We start from the raw sequence: 24,134 nt of genomic DNA, 5'->3' as shown, positions 1-24,134 counted from the left end.
CTGCCATTGGAGGTGGTTCAAGCGCCTACATTGAAGACCTTCAAGAGTAAATTGGATGCTTATCTCACTGGGATCCTATGACCCCAGCTGACTTCCTCCCCTTGGGTCAGGGGGCTGGACTCAATGATCTTCTGAGGTCCCTTCCAGCCCTGATGTCTATAAAATCTATGAAAGTTGTGTCTATGGCTGAATTGCTTATTCTCTGAATCAGCATTGAATCTTCAGATCTGGATTCGGCCGAATTAAATTGGGACAGTGATCCGAATCAACAAGTCAAATTGCTGTCCCCCAATTCAGGATGAATCCGAATTGAGTATGACCCATTTTGCACACCCCTACTGCCCACACCCTCCGGCAACAGAGTTAATAAATGTCCCATAGTTTGTCTGAAGTTGACCACCTTTCATAAATTTCATTACTTATTGCATGTGCTTGTCTGGGTATACCATAAGGTAATTTACATTAGAAACTTGTAGAATGAATTAAACATGTACTAATTTAGATTATGCGTTTGATTGTTTCCAGTTTGCTTGTTTAGTTGACATCTTCCTTTCCAAAAACAAAAAATAGATTCAAAATAAACTAAACAAACCAAAGCAGTATGTCTGAAATAGAGTATTTTCTGAGCCTAGACTGAGTGGCCTTGTAATGAAAAGTACACTGAAAAAATGTTTTATACAAATACTGATGTAGTACATTAATTTGAGGAGTAAAGCTTCCATGGTGGGGAGGAGGAGGAGGGGCATGGGGGGGAGAGAGTGTTTTAATGTGTCTTAGCTTTTACAAAAAAATCTAATACTTCTATTTTTAGGAAGATTTAAGTGAAGCGGTAGTACAAGGAGATGCACTGCCAGGCCATGTGGGCTCTGCTTGCCTCTTATCCTCCACAATTGCAGAACAAGGAAAGAGCAGTGGAATTCTCACGCTTCCTATTATGAGCCGAATTTCAAGAAAAACTATTGGAAAAGTTAGAGGTATGCTTCCTATAAACAAGAAATTCAACATAAGCATGACCTTGAAATTGAATAAATAATGAATGTTTTGTTTAATATAGAAATTCTAAAGGGAGTGAATGTGATTTGGGGTTATGGCACTTCAAACTGGTAAGCGTGAATCCCATTAAAATTCAGTTTAAGCAGTCAGGCTAGCACCAAAATTGAAGTCCTGAGCTTGAGTGTAGCATTGCCTGCATAAAATAATAAGGATCCGAGGGCTTCTATACACGTGCGGCAAGGCTGCTCTGACGCACTAATTACGGCACATTGGAGCAGACTTGATTTAGTCAGCTGGGGCATGGTAATTACCATGCTTCAGCAGACTCAGTTAACTGTCAAACAAGCTTCAGTTCAAAGCTCCCCACTGCCATTTTTCAGCATGGGCCTGCTGATGCACGTGATGCTCCAGGTGCTTTTAATTAGCATGGCTCTTGGAGCTGCACTTATTAAAGCTCCTCCCACCCCGGAACATGTGTATAAATGCCCTGCCATTTTGAATAGATCTGTTTTAGCCACTTAATTCAAAGATTTCAGAAATGTGCTTCATGAGTTTAGTCTAAACTGTTTTCTTGTGAAGTTTTTCACTTCCGTTAGGTGATTCTGTGGTTGGGATGGTGTTTAAAGATCAAGTAATTAACAGTGGATGTAGTGTTGCTGTACCTCATGTAATTTTTAAGTTATTGGGGTTCTGAACCACTTGCAGAGAAGTAGATAGATGGGTTTGCTTATCATTTAAAAGATCACAGCTTTATGTAATTTTTTTTATAGTGGACTACATCATTATTAAGCCAATAGTAGGATACAGTTGTAATATGAAAGCCTCATATGCCAAGTACTGGAAGCCAAGAACAACTCTTGATGTTGGACACAGGGGTGCAGGAAATTCTACAACAACTACCAAGTAAGTTCCTGTGCGCTTTAATTTTAACACTTTTTGTTTACTTCCAGTTGCATAAGTGTTAATTTGCATTTTATGAAAAACTCGTGAAAAACAAAATTACTTAAATTTGTCAGGTTTTAATTGTTCCATGATGATAACTGTATTTTCAGTTTTTTAATCACTTACTGTGTAGTGTTATTCCTAAACCTTTTTTTCCCTTTTTATTATTTCAGGCTCGCTAAAGTTCAGGAAAACACTGTAGCTTCTCTAAGGAATGCTGCTAGCCATGTATGTATATACAACTCCCTTTTAAAAAATTGATAATTTCTCCTATGCATTCTCTTGAAAATATAATAACTCAATAGGATACATGTCATCTAACTGATACAGAAATGGAGTTGTGGCAGTAACTCTCTGTGAAAGTTAATAACTTTTTTTTTCTTTATATAATTAGTTGAGGCTCCTGTCCTTGCATTTCCCTAAAGCCTGACATTTTCCTTAAAGTTGATAGACGCATAGAAAACTAGGGTTGGAAGGGACCTCAGGAGGTCATCTAGTCCATTCCACTGCTTAAATCAGGACCACCCCCAACTAGATCATCCCAGCCAAGGCTTTGTGTAGCCAGGTCTTTAAAACTTCCAAGGATGGAGATTCCACCATCTCTCTGGATAACCTGTTCTGGTGCTTTACTACCCTCCTAGTGAGGGAATTCTTTCTGATATCTAACCTTAATTTCTCTTGCTGCAACTTGAGACCATTGCTCCTTGTTCTGTCATTTGCCACCACTGAGAACAGTCTAACCTCCAGCCTCTTTGGAACTACCCTTTAGGTAATTGAAGGTTGGTATTAAATCCCCCCTCAGTCTTCTCTTCTCTAGACTAAATAAGCCCAGTTCCCTCAGCCTCTTCTCAGAGTCATGTGTCCCAGCTGCTTTTGTTGCCCTGTGGTGGACTATCTAATTTGTCCACATTCTTTCTGTAGTGGAGGACTCAAAATTGGACACAGTACTCCAGATGTGACCTCCCAAGTGCTGAATAGAGGGAAAGAATCATTTCCCTTGATCTGCTGGCAACACTTCTACTAATTTAGCCCAACACACTGTTAGCTTTCTTCACGACAGAGACACGTGGCTTATATTTGGCTTATTGTCCACTGTAACTCCCAGATCCTCTTCTGCAGAGCTGCCTCTGTAGACTTTCAGTCTCCATCCTGTACTGTTTCATGGACTTGTTCCATCCTAAGTGCAGAACTTTGCATTTGTGCTTACTGAACTTCATGAGTTTTCTTTTGGTCCAGTCTTCCAATTTGTTGAGGTCTCTCTGAAGCCTAACCCTACCGTCCAGCATATCTACTGCTCCACCCAGCTTGATGTTACCCACAAACTTGCTGAGGTTGCACTTCATCCCATCTTCCAGACCATTAATGAAGCTATTGAACAAAACCGGCCTCAGGAGCCATCCCTGGGGCACTCCACTTGATATTGGATGCCAACTAGACATCGAGCCATTGATTTACTATCCTTTGAATGTGATGATCCATCTAGTTTTCTATCCACCTTTACAGTCCATTCATCCAGCCTGGACTTCCTTCACTTTCTGCTGCCAGTGTTGTGGGAGATGATATCAAAAGCCTTGCTAAAGTCAAGGTATGTCCGCTGCTTTTCCTGCATTCACAGAGCCAGTCATCCTGTCATAGAAGGCAGTCAGGTTGGTCAGGCATGACTTGCCCTTGGTGAATCCATGCTGATTGTTCCTAATCACCTCCTTTTCCTTCAAGTGCTTAGAAATGGGTTCCTTGAGAACCTGCTCCATGATTTTTCCAGGAACTGAGGTGATGCTTAGTCTGTAGTTTCCTGGATCCTCCTTCCCTTTCTTAATGAAGGACCCTATATTTGCCCTTTTCTAATAAACTGGGACCTCTCCTGGTCACCACATATTTTCAAAAATGATGGCCAGTGGCTGTGCAGTCGCATTGGCCAACTTCCTCAGCACCCTCTTGTGCATCACATTTGGCCCCATACTTATACACATCCAGCTTTACTAAATAGTCCCTAACCTGTTTTTTCACAACTGTCAGCTGCTCACCTCCTCCCCAAACTGTGCTGCTGGGTGCAGTAGTCTGGGGACTGACTTTGACAAGTGAAGACTGAGGTAAAAAAAATAAGGGAGTACAGGCTGTCCTTGATTTACAACATTTCAAGCTGCAATGTTTCATACTTACATTGTTTATAAATAGACAGTTTCAACTTTCTTGCATGAGTTTTGACTTTACAATGCTTGATCCAATGCAATACCATGCCAGCGAACAAGTTTGCTGTGTTGCCCATCTCCCTGGAGAACATGTGTCCAAACTTCGTTGGACACTTTAAGAAAGCAGACAAGAGTCCAGAAAAACCTGCAGCCAAGACTCCTGAGAAGACTCCAGGCAAAAACCCTTGAAAAAGTGCAACTAAGAGCCCTTCAAAAAGTCCAAGGAAGTCACCTCAAAGAAGTCGTTCCAAATCAATATGGTTGCTATTTACAATATAAATACATTACTGTAACTATATTACTGATCTATAATTGATTTGAGTACAAAATTCTGGGTTATTTTTGGTGAAAATAGGGTAACGGGCCAATAAATCCCTCATTTATAGCATTGTTTTCTGGGGGAAAATCGGTTCAATGTGACAACGTTTTGACTTAAGACATGGCTTTCAGGAATCAGTTGTGTTGCAAGTCCAGGGGCTACCTGTACTTCAGCCTTTTCTGCATCATCTGTCACTGCGAGGTTGCCACCTCCATTCAGTCAGGGATCCATACTTTCCCTGATCTTTCCCTTGTTGCTGACATACTTGTAGAAAATCTTGTTACCCTTTATGTCCCTTCTTGATTTCTTCCCTGCATGCCCAAACAGTACTCTTCTGCTCCTCCCTAGTTTGTTGTCCAATTTTCCACATCTTGCAAGCTTCCCTTTTGTGTTTGGCTTATTGAAGAATTCTCTGCTAAGACAAGCTGGTCTTCTGCCATACTTGTTGGTCTTTTTGCACATTGGGATGGCTCATTCCTGTACCCACAGTAAGGTTTCTTTAAAGTACAGCCAGCTTTCGTGGACTCCTTTCCCCCTCAGACTGGCCTCCCAAGGGACCCTGCCCATTAGTTCCCTAAGGGAGTCAGAGTCTGCTTTTCTGAAGTCCAGGGTCCTTACTCTGCTGCTCTCCTTCTTTCCAATCCTCAGGATCCTGAACTCAATTGTCTCATAGTCGCTGCTGCACAAGTTTCTGTCCACTACTACGTTCCCCACCAACTCGCACCTGTTTGTGAGCTACAGGTCAAAAAGAGCATGACCCCTGCTTGGCTTCCAACAAGAAGTTATCTCCAACACTCTCCAAAAACTTCTTGGATTGCCTGTATGCTGCTGTATAGCCCTCCCTGCAGATGTCATGGTGATTGAAATCCCCCCTGAGAACCACAGCTAGTGATCAGGAAACTTCTAGATGTTTGAAAAAAGCCTCATTCACCTCATCCTCCTGGTCTATAGCAGACACACACCTTAACTTTCAGTTCTTTCTGCTGTGCATTTGTTTGGACACCTGAGGTAACTAACAAATTGCCCTACTTCTCAGGAAGAATGAGAGAGCCTCCCTTGTTGCTTGTATTTTATCCAGATCCCCTATTTCCCCACTTACTTCAGGGCTTTGGTCTCCATTCCCCAGTAAACCTAGTTTAAAGCCCTCCTCACTAGGTTAGCAAGCCTGTTGGCAAAGATGCTTTTTCCTGTCTTCGTTGGATAGATCCTGTCTCTTCCTAGCAGGTGTTCTTTTTGGAACAACAGCTCATCAAAGACAGCAAAACCCTGCTGACGACATCATCTGTGCAGCCATGTATTGATCTGCAGGATGCATCCACCCCTCCTGGGGCTTTTCAGTTTGACCAGAAGAATCAAGGAGAACACCACCTGGGCCTCTGTCCCCTTCACCCTTGTACTCTTAGCCCTATAGTCACTTCGAATTTGCTCAGGATTACCTCTGGCAGTATCATTGGTGCCCACATGCATGAACAGCATGGGGTAGGAGTCAGAGGTGTGAATGAGTCTTAGTAATTCTTCTGTGACATCGTGGATCCAGGCTCCAGGCAACCAGCTGACCTCCTGAGACAACAGGTCAGACTAGCAGGTGGATACTTCTGTTTCCAACAGAAGGGGGTCTCCAACCATCACCACCCATTGCTGCTTCCTGGTGGCAGTGATCTTGATCCTCCCGACCTTGGGGATGCCTAGCCTGGCCTGGCCTCTTCTGCCAATGAAACATGTTCATCTTCCTCTGTTGCTAGGGATCCACATCTCTTCTCCAGCCAGATTGCTGCAAGTGAGGATGAAGACTTCTGCTTACTGCCAGAGATCATAAGCTTCCAGCTTTCACCCTCCTGGGACTCTGTATCTTATTCCTTCTCTAACGCTGCCTTTGGCAGTCCTTTCTCCATAGTCTTAGAGGTCTCCTCCAGCACTGAATCAATGAATATCCTCGTGGTGGAGGATGTCAGAGGCTTGCCACCTCCTCCTGTAGCTCTCTTGCCTGCTCCCTGTAGGACACCACTAGGAGGCACCGCTTACATTACAGGCACTCCCCACCTGGCTGTCATTGAAAGGAACCTGCAAGTCGTGGTCTCCACGGTGCCATACCAGGGAACAGGGTGGGATCCTTGACAGTGGGCATACATCTTGCAGGTGAAAGCAGAGGAAGAGCTGGCAATAGCTCTGGCATTGTGACATCGTGGAGTGTTTTCTTTGGGTCTCTTAAATCTGCTGCAACTCCCTTCCTTCCCCTGTCTTCAGGCAAATCAAGGTGGGGATTTATGTTAGGCACTGTAGATACATAAACCCATTTATAAAGTTTCTCTTCCATTGTTGAATTCAAGAACTTAGTCAATATGTATACTGTAATGACTTTTTTAAAATCAGCCAATGTAATTATTTTATTTCAGTTAACATGCAAAATGTAACAATTGCCAGCTATTAACCCTGACTGGGATACCTTGTTCCTAAATATTTACCTGTGTGTATGGGTCATCTTTCTTCTGGGGACTTAACAATCTTCATGTATGTATGTGTAGTTACTACTTTTCAAAAAATTCTTGGCAGGGAGCAGCTTTTGTGGAATTTGATGTACACCTTTCGAAGGATCACGTGCCTGTTGTATATCATGATCTCACGTGTTGTTTGGCAATGAAAAAGGTAGGTAAAAATGTACTGGCTATATTTCTTTTTACTGTGGCAATTGTAGCTGAAATAATGCAACTGAAATTTCTAGGCACCTAATAAAAACAAGATGGTCTCTTGAGATGCAAATAGAAACATATATTTTTAGAGTTAATGCATTGGAAATGTTTGTTTTGTTTAAAAATATACCAGAGGGTGAGCTAACTTAATACTTCTCACATTGACGCAACAGCAGGAACAACATTTCAAAGCTGCAGTCTGACACTTTCTCATAACGTAATGTAGTTGTTCTCAACCTTTTTTAGTCCATGATACACACAATCTGGAAAACTACCATCTCCCATACTTCTGCCCTAATAAGTTGTCACAAGATGACTCTTCCCCCCATTTTTTCATTCTTGGGGATGGAGATAGAGGGAGATTTTGAGAAATTGGCTTTGCTACCACTTCTAGAACTATTTAACCTTTTACCTTTTATGGACAGCACCTTAATGATGAGAGTAGTTGAAGCTGGGATTGAGTGATAGGCCACAGAGAATATAATTGGGACAGAAAGGACATCAGCAGTGAAAAGCTTCCCTTCCTACCTGGGCTTCCTGTGTCCGTTAGGACCAAAAGGATGCCACTCTGCTTTCTCAGACAGGAGGGCTGAGATTCTCATGGTCACTTTTGAACAGAACTTGGCTGAGCAGCACTAGTATAGCATGTACTGGTGGTGATGTCAACACTGAAAAGAGCACACCTTAAATACAGTTGCAAACTCTCTGCAACCTTCAGGTTTCATAACATGCAAGACATTAACAATTCTTAATGAATGAGATGATCATAAACTGTTTTTAAAATGCCTTTTTATATATATAAAATATAAAAAAAAAGCATTTTATGACTCAAAAAATGGCTTAATACATTTCCTTTTTTAAAGAGTTTATAATAACCTAAGTGCTCTTCTTTCTGGTTTGTTGGATCTGCTTTGGCTCAGGCACAAAAACTCTAGAATAGCAAATCAGTACAAAGAGAGGCTGAGCTGTTTTCCCTCTTCTTTCCTCTCCCTTTTTCCCAGTGTGCTGACTAGATTAAATCCTCAACTCATACTCATTGCAATTCAGTATAATCTGCTACAGTGAACATGGGCAGATATTTAAATTGAGAAAATGGCATTCTCCTTTTTACTGAAAAGGAATGCAGAAGTACTTCAGATGTTCTGTTTTCTCAGACTTATTTCAAGACATCTTATAGAAGAAAAGGAATTGCCTCAGTTCTACTATGACACAAGGCAGAATTCTCTTTCATCTAGTGAATAGCCAGAGTGCGGTTTGTGACCAGCTGTGAGTTACTCAGCTAAAGTATAGGAGTAATTCTGTTACCCAGTCTGGACATACAAGTACCCTCATTGTAGTATTAGGGAAGCATCTGCATGTTTCCAGAGGGTGAGCAGGTTTTGGAGGGTTGTGAAATTTTAAAATAGTTTTATACTTTATATTTGAACTTGTAAAGTTTGCGTTGAAAAATGAGGAAATGTTTTTTTAAGTAAATGTAGGCTATTACAAGAATTCTCACCTCACATAGGACCAACTTTTTAAAGTGTTTTGTAAATCTCACGTTTACTTATGTAAAAGGCATTTGGACAGAGTTACCCATTTGGAAGCCCCTAAGTGCCCATGTTTCCATTTTAGAAAGCTGGTCTTCTCATCCACAAATTGTATTATATAATAGAGTCCTGCATCAAGTCGGGTACAAAGCAGGTTGGGTTTGTGAGAGAATGTGAGCAACTTCACATTTTGCAGTTCAGGTGCAGGTCTGAAAAAAAATAAATAAAAAAAAAAAAAAATTGGGGGGTTACCCTTAAGTTGGAATGTCAGTCTCACCACTGGCTGCTGACAGATGTGCTCCTCCCCCCTGCCATGCTTTCCCAGAAGCAGCAGCACCTTTTAGTTCAATCTGTCTCTGCAGCATCTGTATAGATTGGGTGTTTTAGTGGGGCTTTTTTGGCGCTTTTACCTAATAGCTGATTAAATCGGCTTTAGATGAAAACACCAAAAAGCCTGCTGAAGTGCCCAGTCTATATAGACGCTGCATAGCCAGGTTGAATTAATGCACTAGTGCTTCCAGGAAAGCACTATTTTTTTTTCACATCTGTCAGCAGTGTTTTTAACTTTTAACAGAGTTTGGGTCAGGTCAGTCTGTGGGTAGGAAGTTGTTGCTAATGCGGGCTGTGGATTCAGGTCCAGTTCTATATCAGGTTTAGGTCAGAAGCAGGCCTTAAATCAGACCTATGCAGGTCTATATCAGCGCTAGCTTTAGTGTATAATTTGTGTTGCTGTTTTGTTTCACCACTGCTTATTTACAGTACATGTATGGCTTTTCACAACTTTGAGTAAAGCTTTAACATTTAACTTTTCCTTTTTCAAGAAACTGGAAGCTGAGCCATCAGAATTGTTTGAGATTGCAGTAAAAGAACTCACATTTGATCAGCTGCAGTTATTAAAGGTAATGTAATGTGATGTTCAGCTAGTGTGACATGCTGTTGCACACTATATATTTTGTGTTCAGACTGATTATGAGAGGTCTTTGTTTTGAAGTAGAAGATGTGTGAATAGGGAGGCAAAAGAAAAGGAAAACTGGGGGTGGGGAACAAAGTTATTATAACAGTTGCAGTTAATTTGAAGAACACTTCCTTCTCCATATCACTTGCACTTAAAGAAATTGCAGAGGCAGCATGTTTGGGTTTTTGGTGGCAAGAGAACCTCTGTAGCTGCTTGCTTGCTGGGAACCATCTGGCCTATTTTTGGTGTGATTTGAAAGCACTTGTTTCCCCCACCCCACTCCAGCATACTGTGTGCAACTTAACATACAAGTACTCTCTTCAGATTTTAGCAGCATACATATCTTACTGAAGAGGAAATGTAAAGCCAGAATATTAGTACTAAGCTATGTGAATTACTGAAATGGAATAACAAAAAGCCTTCTCATGGTTGTTGGCAACTAAGTGTGCTTCCTTTTCTCCTCCAAGGATACTGTAGAAAGGAACAATCTTGGAACAAGTTTATATAGGGATTTAGTATCAGCTGATTAGAATATCATGGTAAAGTAGCTAAAGTTGAGAAAAGGGCTGAATTTTCAGAAGTGCTTCCTAGCTGAAACTCTTACTATATACTTAATGGAAGCTGAGGGTACTTGGCACTTCTGAAAAACTGGAACTAGGATATTTTTCTTTGTATCATTATAAGCAGTTATAAAGTTTCATTAGGAATATAATGCTTGATGAAAAAAATAAATCTTGTAGTATGTATGAGGCCCTCTTATTATGGCCTTAACTCGGATATAGTGAGTGAAAAAGTGAAGCAGTCTGCTAAACAGCTCAGGTGATGATCTGTTGGTTATGGCAAATAATAGAAGTCATTGAAACTGATTAGTTCAGAATTTCTAAGGGAAGGAGATCAAAAGGGGTGGGTTAAGCTTTGTCAATAATAGGAAGAGAAGTCAAGATTTATGTGGCATAAACCTAACATGTCCTTTAAGTTGGGGATAGAGGTTAGGAAGAATATGCATTCCAATCTAAACTGGCTGGGTAAATTGGCTAGCATTGTTAGGCTCACATCTCTCTCTCCATTGGGCCATACTGTGGCTGTAAAAGGAGGGTATAACTTGCTAGAAAAAGAAACAACAAGAGATGAGACAGGAACATGAGAACTGAAAATTTGAGACGTCTTACTCAAGGAAGGGCATCTTAAATCACAACTTTAAGGTACTGTTACTTGGTTAAACTACTCCATCTCTTCTGTCAGTCTTGGGAGAGATGAGGGATGGAGAAGAAACTGAATGGTTGGGTGGTGCCAGCATATACCCAGCCCAGGTTCTTAGCCATACACATCACATAAACCAGTGGAACCAATTTTTTGTCTAGTGTGCCATTCTGATCCATAAGGTCCAGAGGTATACCTGACAGTTTGTCCTAGGTTGCTGGAATGGAGGCTTGTGCACCACACACAACTGCTTTCTTTGCCGCTTGTATATGTAAGCTGTGGGTTGGCCACCCCTGCCATAAACTAGGGTCAAACTAAAGCATAGATGGTCTTTGGGCAGAAAAGATGAGGAACCTGAAACAGTCATGTAAAGAGTCATTTATAACCAGGGATCCAGGTTTTCAGTTTGCCATGGAAAAATGCAGACTTTAAAGGGGGAAACCATGGGAAACGGTGGGTTTCCCCACATGGGCTGGCTGAGTTTCAGCCTGCAAGGGGCTGATCAGAGCTGGGAGCAGTGGGGGACAGAGGTGCCATGTGCGTGTGGTGCACGCACACATCACGCATGCATGTGGCAACCAGGCAATGTGGTGGAGAGCAGCTCCTCAGCTCCAAGGTAAGTCTTTGGAGAGTGGGTGGGCACAGGTGACCTGTCAGGGAGTGGGGCATAGGTGGGAGGACATGGTGGGGGGGAGATTGCCCCCTCTAGATTTCTGCACTCACAACAGGGTGCAGGGCTGCAACTGGGTCTCCAGAGTCCAGTGGGCAGGCCCTGGCACAGGAGGGAGAACTGTGGTGCCATGTTCGTCAGGGTGAAACGCTCCCTGCCCATCCAGCAGCAGCAGGGGGCACAAATTCACGCTGCTGCCACACCCTGCCATGGCAGCGTGGGTGCTCTCAGGTGGCTCCTGCCTGAAGCTGGTCCAGCCTGGTTGCAGCCCAGCACCCCGCTGTGAGCACAGAAGTCTGTGAGGGCACATGTCCCCCTGCCTCTCCCAGTGCGTCACTTATGCCTACACCTTCCCTTCCCCACCTGCCTACTGTTTTCCATACACCTATCCCTTTCCTCACATGGGAGCTGGGTGGGGAATGCAGGTCAAGAATGAGGGGCCTGGGGAGCTGCGGGTCAGGAGTACCACAAAGCAGCGGTTGGGGGGCTGGGGGCGCCGCCGCCACAGATGGACCTGCATCCTGGTGAGCAAAAGGGGCCTGGGGAGCTCTGATTTTTTTCCATGATAAAAAAACAAAATCAAATGCCAGAATATATAGGTATTTAAAATTTATTTTATTATAATGATTGATGTACTTCCAAATGAGAAATTGGGATTTTTAAATAGAGAAAATAAGGATCCATGTTTGTTGCTCTGGTGTATGAAAGTAGAGAGGTTCAAACATTGGTATTTTCCTTTGAGATCTTCACTTTAAATTTCATCCTTTCCACTTCTAGTTTTCTGGTTGGATTTTTAATAAAAGCTTTTTCTAATAATTTTTGTTCCTTCTGCATTATAGCTTAAGTTTGGCCAGGTTGGAACAAAAATTGTTTGTTACTTTGTCTCTTACTTCCATTCAAGAGCATTTATGTTTAAATGGCTTTTAAACTTAAAGGAAATTGATAATGAAGAATTTATATTTTCCCTTATGAAAGTAGTAAAATTTCTGCAAACAAAAGCATTCTTATTAATTTAAATATTTTTTTTATGCTCTTTAGCTAGCTCACGTGAATGCCTTGAAATTAAAGGATCAAAATGGTATGTACTAATTCAAAATAATCTTGAGGTTTGTTATCTTATGTTCTGTTATGGTATTATTTTATTTTGATTTTCTTGGACACTGAGTTGAGATTTTTTTTTTTTTTTTTTTAGCAATTGAGAGCTCTAGTAATCAAATTTATACCATAAATGTTTTCAGAGATTTTTATTTAGGAAAGCACAAATGGCTATATATAAAAGATATTATATAATACTATGCTGCAACATTTTAAAGGCAAAATTGCTACTGTACTAATAATCGCCACTAGGGTCTTTCTCCAGAAGTTCCCCAACCTTATCCATGTCTTAGCTTCCTAGGTGAGAAGGAGAAAAGCTGAGTCTTTCCATGATCTCTTCAGGACATTGTAAACTTGAGCTGTTGCTAAATATATAATGTTATCTGCTACAACAGAATGTTCAACATGATTAAAAATCAGATGTTCCACAAAATCATCATGGGCACAAGTGGAATAGATCCACATCTCTCTTCTATCAAAAACCATGTCAGGTGTTTTGGATCCAGTCTGAAAGAGATGAGATGCTTCTGCAATCCACAGGAACAAAACGTGGCTGTGGCACCCATTATTAGGCAGACCATGCATAGTTACTGCTTCCATGTTAAAAGATTCGGCTGTCTCATGTACTATAGTATAGTATAGTCTTCAGAGGTCTCTAGATTTTCCCCCAGACAACCCATGCTGGTTAATTGTTACATTTGGTAGTGACGTCTGATGACAATAGAACATACTTTGGGCCTGAAGCTGGAAGGAAAGATTAAAAGCCCTTTTGGCCGGTGTTCCAGTAGATACCATCAAAACACTAGCATAGTCTACTGTCATTGTGTGCATTTCTTCTGACTATAATGGCTGGTCCACAGAGTACACGTGCTTCTTTTCTTCCTAATCATTGCTTAAACTGACAAGAAGATATCTGTGCTGTAGGGTTCAAATATTGTTGTGGCTTGTTTGGGAGTTAAAAACTACACATGCCACATCCCATAAACCACATCCCATTTACTTTTTCCATGCATAAAAAGTTAGTACAAATTCTTGTAAGTAAATGGTTGGAAAGATTTATAAGTGACTTTAGATACTGTATTAAATATGTTTCTTTTGGTTAATGAGGTCTGTTCCTTTTAACAACTTGTGGCAAACAGATTAATGCTGAGAGCTCACACTTTATCTGCAGGCTCTGAAAAGGCTAGGACTTTTTTTAAAGCTTCCTTTTGAAGAGTATAATGCTGGCATTTATGCGGAGGACTAGATATCCTGGGTATTGCTAATGAATTATAGAGTCGGCTCTAATTCGAAGTGCAAATCATGCCCAATGCAGCAGGAATTGAAGCCATTTCCATCTAATGGAAGTTTAATGTAGAACCTAGGACATCATATTTGCCTCTGTAGTTTGCCTTCATGTGTATGCTCTTCAGGATAGGGGTGGTCTTTATTCATGCTGTATGTCTGTGTGATACCCTAATAAATATTTCGGGTACTTAGTAGACATACAAAAAACTAGAACTCTTGGTTCCAAAATGATACCTTTTATTAGACCTACTGGGAAATTGCAAGAAAATTGTCCTTTTCTGCAAGCTTTCAGGATCAAAGTCCCTTCGTCAGGCTGTGGGAAAAGTATAGATGGTACAAGATGGTAAGAAGTCCCCACTGGTAGAAAATAAACTTAGTACCAAGTACTTAGGTACTTAGTTGAATATGTTGAAAGATTTCCTGCAGCAGAAGTCAGAATCATCTTTCCTCGATTTTTAAATGGAGAGAATTTGGAGTTCTGTTAGGTAATCCATGTATTAGTGCTGGGGAGGAAGAGTTAAACAATTGGAGGGTAATTTGGCTTTAACCTTTATAAAGGCTCATGAATTTGAAGCAAGTCTTCTAGTTTCGGTTTTGATAATGCTTCTATTTACCATTGATGTAGTCTTTCGTATTTCATTTTAGCATCTTTTAAAGAAGAGGAAAATTATTTTTCTGAGAACCAGCCATTTCCTTCTCTCCAGACTGTAAGTAATCAATTAGAACAGAGCCAGGCAGCATTTGAAATGTGAAAATATAAATTTTTCCCTTGGGCTCTTGTATGCATAGAGCCTAGAAAATGAATATTCAAAAATGTGGGTCTGAGTAACAGCCAAAAGTGCAAAATGAAGCTTATTCGTAGCTGCCACCATGCACATCAATTTAGAGGCTATTCTTTAAAAAAACAAACAAATATCCAGGTTTTGAACGCTGAAATGCTGTAACTGCATGGAATAGAATAATTATCGTAGACCGCAGATAGTATTAGTATATCTTCAACACTCAAGATACCTTCTATTTCCAGCTTGAATTATAAGTGCAGTCATCTTAATCTGCTGGTTTGAGTTCCGAGAGAAGAGAAAAGTTAATCTTGAAGGACTTTTCCATTTCTTTTCTCCTTTATTTTTTAAACGTTTCTTAGTCATTTAGGTGGTGACATTCTGTTTCTGCTGTGGTGAGAGGTAACGGGCAGAGCCGTCCCTTGTGGGGGCAGGGGCAAATCGGGGTGACTGCCCCAGGCCCCATGCTTTGGGGGGCCCTGAGGACAGTGCTGAGGGTGCTACCACTCCACTGGCTTTGTGCTTGCCACCCCCCTGCTCCATGCTCTGGCTGCTTGCCACCCTGGCTCCTATCCCCACCCCATGCTTTGGCTGGTCACCACCCCTGCCCCTCATACCCTTAGAGTCAGCCCTGGTCACAGGTAGTTAAAATATTTTCTCTGAGGGACTGCTTAGAAGCAGTGGTGTTTGAGAACCAAAGAATGTGCTTTAGTAGTGGAAAAGAAACTAAAAATAAATAATAGATGCCTTATATGCTCACCACAACTGGTAGCAATTAAGAGCTGCAGGTGCATAATATCCCTGAAAATCAGGTCCTTTGGGGATTTAGGCACCCAAATAAATGCCACAAGTAGAGGAATATGTAGTTACTTCTGACAATTGTAGTCTTGCAGTTTGCCGTTACCTTTTTATAACTGTAGTAATGTGGTTACCATGCACAGGGCCCTATCTGTCATACCTGCCAAGTCTATAGTAAATTATTTGTAATTAATTTATATCCTGGGAAAACAGCCTGCTTGTCAAAATGCCTAAGACTGTTTTAATATCCTGCAACTAGGTACCAATGTAGTTACCATGTGCAGGGTCCTGTTTCTTGCACAACTCTAAAAATACTATTACTTCTTTTACAGTTGTGATATAGTAATATTTTATTAGTAAAGCTTTTGTATCTATTAGATTTGTATTAATGCACTGCTTAGCTTCTGCTACTCAGCACAAGCCGGAAACAGAGTAATGTGTACAATTCTAATATTATGCTAATGACCTATTGCCAGCGCATTTTATATTGCCTTTTTTCAGAAACTACTACACAGTCTGATAAATACTTCCATTTATCTTGTGTTACCTTACCTTACCAAATTTTCTTAACTACGTTGCTTTGCACTGGTTGTTTTTTTTCTAATGCCCTGAATCATTAGTTTGCATGTCTATTTACTATATGCTATATTTACTTGAATATAAGACTTGGATATAAGACTCGAATAAAAAGGTTTTTTCCCCAATAAGCACGGAGAGAGGGAAGCTCCTTGTCTTACATTCACGTGCAAGGAAACCTCATTAAATGCTTTGTCTGTTGTTAAACTGTTGCCAAAGCTGCGTGTACTCAGTAATGAAAATTAATTATGATTTAGGTGCAGCCAAGTCTGCGCGTGACTAAAACACATGGTCCGTATAGGGCAAACATAATGATGGGAGCCTCCTACAATGACAGATTAGTGCAGCCCATTTGAATAAGGTATATGATGGTGCTCATTGTGCTCAGTCCCCCTCAGCACCGGCTATTTTTTCAAGTCATGGCAAGCCACTACATTGCAGACATTTTGACTTCCTCTTTACTCCCACAGCTGAGCTGTGCCTGCCTTTCCCATTTCTAAGAATCCTGTTGTTCCACCAGCCTTAAATGTCTGACAGACGTCACCAAATGGGGCCCCAGGCAGTTCACCCAGAATCCCTCTGTCATCCCCTTTCTCAGTCTGTCACAAATGATTAGTGTGGCCCTGCCCTCCATGATGTGGTGCTGGACCAAGTTGCCCTGTGCCTCATCTGTGTACACACTTTTGGAGGGTCACAAGACTCTTGACAAGAAGACCCCAGTCCTAGTCATGAGTAGGGAACTAATTAGCACATGGATCCTTTGTCGGGGTATCTGGAATACACACACATACTGACCAGCTGAGCTATTGGGTCACCGTGACTTGAAATGCTGTTGGCTCTGTTGTGGCCCAGCCCAATTAACTATATGGTAAATAACAAATCCTCTGGGTTTGGACTAGCAGTTGTACTGTATAGTTTGTGCAGCTGTTTCTCTAAGCGAAGTACAAGAGCCAGATCTGCAAACTGTAAGCAGGTGCAGACTCTAAAACAGCCTGTTTCACAAAATATTTTTCAGGGCATGTGCTACAACACTGGGCAGTGTGCATGCTGCCCAACATGTGCCTGTAGGCCTTGAAATTGCCATGGTTCTCCCATGAAACCTGTCTCCTTTGTGGCAGACAAGGATTCTACCACTACACCAGAACATATGTATTTTTGCAAAAAAAAAAAAAAAAAATGCAGCAAATAAAATGGTTTGTGCTATATATAAGAAAGTAAAAAGTATGGTTATAGAGTACCATAGTTTGTGCTAAAGCTTGCAGCAGTTTTGTAAAAAAGGTAAAATGCATCAATTCTGGATGAACTAAGTCTGTGGGTACCCTATATGCAGATTAGTACAGGCATATTTATTTCAAAGTCAGCGTTTTTAAATTTGCCCCTTACTTTCATGTGTTCGGGGAGACCAGGGTCTGACAGGAAAGGGATGGGGGGAATTTTGGGAGGGCAAGGAAGCCCCCAAATTTATTCTGCTTGCTCTAGCTGTGCAAGGGGGACAAATTCAAGGCAAACCTCCAAACTTAGATTCTGTACCTGGAAAATTACAACAAATTTACAAATTGTCCATATATAGAATCTAACTGGGAGGCTGTCTTATATTCAAGTAAACATGGTAACAACAGCGGCTCCTAGTTGCAACGAGGGTGTAGTGTTAATTTACTAACACGTTAGCATTTCAAATTTATTCTCGTTGCAAGTTGGCAAATGTAGATATCAGTTACGGATAGACAAAATACCTGGTTGTCCAGCCAAGCCATTGCATAGCTAAAGCCAATGGATAAACTGCATCAGTTGTCTGACAAACTGACTTATTTAGATTGAATATTTGAAAGCCATTTTGATTTTAGGAATTTTCATCCCCATTCCCTGTTCCCCTCCTCCGTCTACCATCAGTGGGGTGTTCACCTATTTTCTTTTGCAGCTGTCATCTTTTGACATGTAAAAGATTCAGCTAACAGTGTTTCATTAATTACAAGTTCTTTATAATAATGTATAGCCGCTTACTGATTTTACTGATATAAAGCATTAGAACAAGTTAATACTTCCCTTGAATACTTGATAACACTTTCTTGTATTCTGAGGCTTGAGAATTTAGTGCTTTGCTGCACAAAGAATTCACATACAGGATATATACTGAAAAACACTTTGCTGTAGGCTGTTGGTCTCCCAAACTGACATACTTTTCTTCTATACAAAAGATAAATATGAATATATGGGAACTTCTCAGATGAGCTGTCAAAAAAAGGAAGGTTATTCGTCTCAGGGAATTTTTTGTCCTTTAACAAAAAGAAATAAGAAAAATATTGATTCTTTTAAAGTATTTGAACATATTATTTTTCATCAAAAATGATTGTATCAAAGTCTTCTTGATAAATAGCTAACTAGAAAATGCAGGTGTTGTTTCAGTATTTGTAAAAAAGTAGATCTTGGCATACTTCGTTGAAGTTAGTTGCACATCATGACATTTCTCATTCTGAAGGGTGCAACTCGTTTATCCAAAGTGAGCTAAGAGAATAGTAGAGGAGAAAAGGAATGGATATCTCTCATCTTAAAAAATTGACTATTTCCTTTATCATTGTGTGAAATTTCAGTATTTTTGACCAGCATTTATCCTTAACAATGGTGCTTTATGGACAACTTGTGAGTTAATAATGCCAGTGTCATCTTACCTAGGTTCTCGAATCACTTCCTCAGGATGTTGGGTTTAACATAGAAATAAAATGGATCTGTCAACAAAGAGTGAGTAATCATGCATGTTCCTTATTTTTATACATTGTGTTATTTTGCAGACTATTTATAAATATCGTGATATAGCAGTTTGCCTACACCAGACCTAAAATTTACTGTACTGCCTTTTTTTATTGTTTTTATTTAATTGAAAGTTAATGTTACACAATACTGTGTACCTTTATTTTTTAACAGTTGAAGACAGTTTTAACTTGCACATTTTGTCCTTTTGACATCAGAAAAAGAAAGTAAGTACCTATCAATCCTGTAAATGTGCATGCATGTGTGTGCGTGCACATACATGTACACACATTATCTTCTTTAAACAGGTATGTAAGTCTAGGATAGGGCCCCAGTGCAGATTCAACCTTTTAAAACATTAATCTTACTAGAAGGCAGTAGCCTTCCCAGTCAAAAATTGATACTATATCTGTATACTTATAAATAGCTGTGCAAAATATCTGAAGGTTTTATTAGTAGTCTTTTGTATGTTTTCACTATATTTGATGATTTTAACATTTTTGTCTTTTCCTGTAACATAATTAGCTTTTAAATAAATCTTTATTCTACAAATAGTTTTTCATTTTGGTTAGGTTGTGGGAAAATAGTTGCAAACAGCCCTTCTCTTCTGTAAGTAGGGATGGATAGGCAAATAGTAACTTTTCTTTTATTTAGTTTTACAAGCTGAATTTTTCTCTTTTTGTATAACTTAGATATTGAGAACTCTCTCTAGGTAGCTGAAAAATTTCAGTAATTACCAATTTAAACAGCTAAATCTTGTCCTTTATTTTCATAGGATGGGAAATGGGATGGTGGCCTGTCAACCTATTTTGACATGAACCTCTTCTTGGACATCATTCTGAAAACCACTCTAGTAAATGCTGGAAGGAGGAGAATTGTATTTTCTTCTTTTGATGCAGACATTTGCACAATGTAAGATAAATAAGAGTCATTTTTTAATTTTATTTTTAACTTAATTATAAATATAGGCATATGAAAATGTTCTGGAGAATCTAAGTAAAATGTAAATTCTGTGACTCAGTTGAATTTGAATGACAACACGTTTGGAAAGTTAAGTCTCTAAACTAGGAACTAGACCTCTCAGTCTTGTCCCCAAATAACAAAAAAACAGTGAGTGAAAGATGTAGCACATTATGAATTCAGGTGCCTCATTAATTGCTTCAACAAATACCTGTTTTCTCAAAAGAGCAGGAAAATATGCAGACGTTATGCTGGGCTGTCACTTCTTCTTTTTCAATTCTTTTACTGTATGTCCAGTGTGCAAATGGTTTCTTCCATTCAGTTGGCGGTTAATGTATTGACTAAACAGATACTACCTTATAAGCTTGATGTGAGAGTTGGCAGTAGATAAATTATTCCTTTACTCTGTCGAACAGTCAGAACAAGGCAATGGAGATGCTAAAAGGGATTCGGTATTCAGTGATGGTGCAGAAAAGATAGAGCACTACACAGCATGCTTATCTTGGGTTTGCATCAGTTTGGAATGCATTTCCTTCCGGGTATTGTATAAGAAAAATAATGACTAAGTAATAATATTCTAGAGTTTCAACACAGTTCTAGGTATTTTCAGTACAAACAAATACAAGGAAAGTACAGTTATCTGGCAATAGCCAATACTTGTCACATTAAGGACTGTCTTAGAACTAGGGATTAAGTCTGCATCTGGCAGTGTTTAATTTGTATGCAGTAAATTACTGTAGTCTGGGAAGACACAAAACAATTGAAATTCTTAAAAGGTGGAAATTTATCACTGGTCAGCATGTATCAGTTGACTTGTTTGTGTTGTGTGTTGGTTTCTATTTTGTGTGCTAGAAACACTGTTGAAAGGATTCCTTTTCCTTAGGAATATGTTAAATAGCGTTCTGTATTTTAAAACTCTTTCTACAGGGTTCGGCATAAGCAAAATAAGTATCCGGTGTTGTTTCTGACCCAAGGAAAATCAGACATTTATCCAGACCTTATGGATCTCAGGAGTCGTACAACTTCTATTGCAATGAGTTTTGCGCAATTTGAAAATTTGCTGGTAAGTTGTTACATTTCTGTATTCATTAGTGAAATGGAACTGGTTTACTACTATATTCTATAATTGCTGATATTGATAACTGGGTACAGAAACTGAATTCTAAAATGAGGTGATCAGCAAATTATTAGTACAGGAAAGTGTTGCGAGTCTGCAGCACCCTGCCAAGCTACACTGCACCTGTGCCATGCAGCAGCTGCTGCATGGGTGCCAAGTCTGAGGGTGGGGGGAAATCCCCATTGCCCCACACTGGGGGGGGGGGGGCTCTGCCACGAGCCCCCAGAGGCCCCCGATCACTGCTGCCACAGCCAGTGTGCGTGGGGCTTTTCTTTCTTTCTTTTTTTTTTTTTTTTCCCCTCAAGTGCAGGGACTAGGCTGGCTGGGGCCAGTCAGGGCAGCTGTGGGGGCTTCTTTTGTGGCTCCTCCATCTGTGCTCGCCTCTGTCCCAGCAGCGGGAGCCACAGGGGCTATGCCCTGCTGCTGCTTGCCAGCTGATGCAGAGGGCATGGGATGTGGGCATGTCAGCACGGGAAGCGAGGGCTATGCCCTGCTGCCACTTGCCCCGTTCCACCTGGAGCAAGCCATGCACACATCCTGTCCTGGCTGGACAAGCAGCAGCAGGACAGAGCTCCCACTGCTGTGCCTGCATTCTGTGCCCCCCCGCCCTGGCTGGGAGCTTGTTTCAGCCCCAATCCCCCCAACCCCAATAGACTTACCAGCTGGAGGCAGCTATCTCAGCTGCCTGTTTAGTTTATGGCCAAATCTCCAAATTGGCTGAAGCTTTTCCGAAGTTTGTCCGAATCTGTTTGGATGCTTCAAATCAATTTGGAGCTTTTACTTGCTCCCCTGATTCGATTTAGATTCAGAGATTCAGTCCCCGAATTGGGCCGAATCTCCTCCAAATGAAATAGCTACCACAGCTTCACACAGCCCTAGTTCAAAGTACTAAAAATGCATTTCAGCCATATTGATTATTAAATAGCTGCTAAAGAAGCAAGTCTTTTATTCTGCATTTAAAACAGTGCATTTTATATTTTTTCTTTAATTTTCTTAAATTATGAAACCAGTTCTTCAAACAAGAGAAGCAAAAATAGCTAACCTTTTGAGAGTGTTTAATGTAGACTTTATTTTATAGTTCCTTAATAACATTTTATATTTCAGGGAATTAATGCACACACTGAAGACTTGCTGAGAAACCCATCATTTATTCAAGAGGCCAAATCTAAAGGTTTAGTTATTTTCTGTTGGGGTGATGATACAAATGACCCAGAGAACAGAAAGAAGTTGAGAGAATATGGTGTTCATGGGCTAATATATGACAGGTATTTTCTTTAAAGTATTTTTATGATGACATTATTTTAAAATAAGCAGATGCAATTGTTTATTCTGTTCTTATTCTTGCTGGATTTCATGTTGGGTTTTTTGACTTGATAGAATGGATGTTGAATATCCTGCTGCATGTTGTGTGTCTGTAAACCCCATTTGAAGAAAAGACGGTTCAAGCTGCTTTCATTATCTGCATATACATGGTGTGAGGAAGCTTTATAGTTGATAAGGGCTGGGATTTAAAGAAATTTTAATATCTTTCAGCAGTGGCTTTTCCCACAAAAATGGGAGAAGTTTAGAGTACTCTGTATGATCTGCAAGAAAGACATAATGTGTTGCACAGTTTTTCGCTTTGGTCAACGTCACCTCTAGCCCAGTTACATTCTTGAGCTGTGCAACCCTGGTGTAAAAAGGTGGAAACCCTACCCACACCAGATCAGCCATCTGTCATATCGCGGTCTTATCTACATGGCTTTTCTTCCAACATATGGCATACGCTAGTCTGTAAATATAAAATCCCCTGGAAAATTGAGTGTTGGGGTACTTATTAACATTTTCACAAGTTTAGGGGGTACTTGCTACTTAAAAGGTTGAGAAACACTGGCATACAGTATCAAAGGCCTTGCTGAAGTCTAGGTAGATGATGTCAACCTCATGTCCTGTGTCCAGCTGGTTAGTTACCTGGTCATAAAAAGATTTGTTAGGCATGACATCCCCTCAACAAAGCCATGTTGGTTGTTTCTCAGTACCCCACCTGTTATGGGCTAGTGGTTGATAGCTTCCTTGACATTTTTTTAAAGATTTTTCCTAGGATCGAAGTCAGGATCAAAATAATGAATAACAGCTAAGCAAACATTTTGTATTTCTCTCTGTATTTTTTTTTTTTCCCTACCCTACATCTCTATACTCATTCTAAGATTCTTACCATGAGTTAAGTTAGTAGTGTTTAGCGCTCTCTTCATCTACTTTGTTAGTACAATAGATACTTATTCAGAAATGTCTGTGCACAGAGCTTTATATTTGCTACCAGACTTCTCATTTGGGTTCTATCAATACCTGGCAGTTCACTTCTACTTCTGTTTCCTTTTGGCCTTACTGGCTTAGCCAGAACAAAAGGTTAAAAAACAAACAAACAAACCCCTTTGGTTTTTTCTTTGCCTTGGGATATCTAGACCCCTCCTCCAAATTTCTTCCTAGCACCTAGAGAGGATAAAAACCAAGAGCAGACATGCAGACGTTTACTGTTTTTAAAAGATAAGATAACACTTAAGCAAGAGAAATCTTGTGCAATAGCAGTTTATTATTATGCTGAGTACTACTGTGGCTGGCTCCTTAGAAATCAGAATAAACCAAGAACAAAACTTAAAGACGTGCTAAGCAATAAATGCATTTTTGCATAGTACGGTAAACCTGGGCTTTCTGAGATTTCCCATGGGACAGATTCCAGGAAGGTTGAAACTGCAGATATGGTTTTAATGGCCTGTGTTATGTAGGGAAAGAGGCAGACAGAATGAATACAGAATCAGGATGGGCTTTTCTGGCCTCATCTATTTTGAACAGAGCAAAACAATGATTATAGCTGGACATCTAAGTTGCCACCTTAAAAAGGCCTGATAGTTTCTAAATACATTTAAGTCATCTTAAGCAGGGTATCTAAAATTAATAGGCACATATGTAAATGCTACCATGACTATCTTAATGTAGATTTTGGCAGCAGGTGTTTTCCATTTGAGCTTAACTGCTAGGTGTGGGAGGCACCTCAAAGATATGGAAAGGCAATCTTCGTCAGATTAAATTGCACCCAGAAGTGAACTGCATGTACTTACACTCGCCTGCCGTAGTCCAGACAAGGTTACTACATTCTGCATTGCTTAAAGTTTCTAGGTGGACCAAATGACAGTAGTTGAGACTGAAAATGGAAAAAGGTGAAAGATGTGCGTGCCCCTTTGCAGCATCTGCAAGTGAAGATAGTGCATATTTGAGCCAGGGGACAATGTGCTACTGTGTTTTTACCTGGCGTGAAC

At 40.4% G+C, this 24,134-nt stretch overlaps 1 protein-coding gene across 3 annotated transcripts in view; it reads left to right on the top strand.

Moving 5' to 3' along the window:
• The window catches only part of GPCPD1 (glycerophosphocholine phosphodiesterase 1), a 70,737-nt gene that overhangs the window by 39,023 nt on the left and 7,580 nt on the right, over window positions 1-24,134 (top strand). For all 3 annotated transcript variants that reach the window (XM_019549065.1, XM_019549066.1, XM_019549067.1), the window contains exons 9-19: window positions 812-974; window positions 1,764-1,896; window positions 2,109-2,163; window positions 6,994-7,086; window positions 9,481-9,558; window positions 12,523-12,562; window positions 14,512-14,573; window positions 18,690-18,755; window positions 19,540-19,676; window positions 20,652-20,787; window positions 21,946-22,106. In XM_019549065.1, the coding sequence (XP_019404610.1) occupies window positions 812-974; window positions 1,764-1,896; window positions 2,109-2,163; window positions 6,994-7,086; window positions 9,481-9,558; window positions 12,523-12,562; window positions 14,512-14,573; window positions 18,690-18,755; window positions 19,540-19,676; window positions 20,652-20,787; window positions 21,946-22,106 (1,124 nt within the window). The remainder of the gene's footprint in view (window positions 1-811; window positions 975-1,763; window positions 1,897-2,108; window positions 2,164-6,993; window positions 7,087-9,480; window positions 9,559-12,522; window positions 12,563-14,511; window positions 14,574-18,689; window positions 18,756-19,539; window positions 19,677-20,651; window positions 20,788-21,945; window positions 22,107-24,134) is intronic.

The sequence above is a fragment of the Crocodylus porosus genome, unplaced genomic scaffold (genome assembly GCF_001723895.1).
Source record: "Crocodylus porosus isolate Cpor-Errol unplaced genomic scaffold, CroPor_comp1, whole genome shotgun sequence".
In the NCBI taxonomy this organism is placed as follows: Eukaryota; Metazoa; Chordata; order Crocodylia; family Crocodylidae; genus Crocodylus; species Crocodylus porosus.
This window is presented reverse-complemented; position numbering and strand designations above follow the sequence as displayed.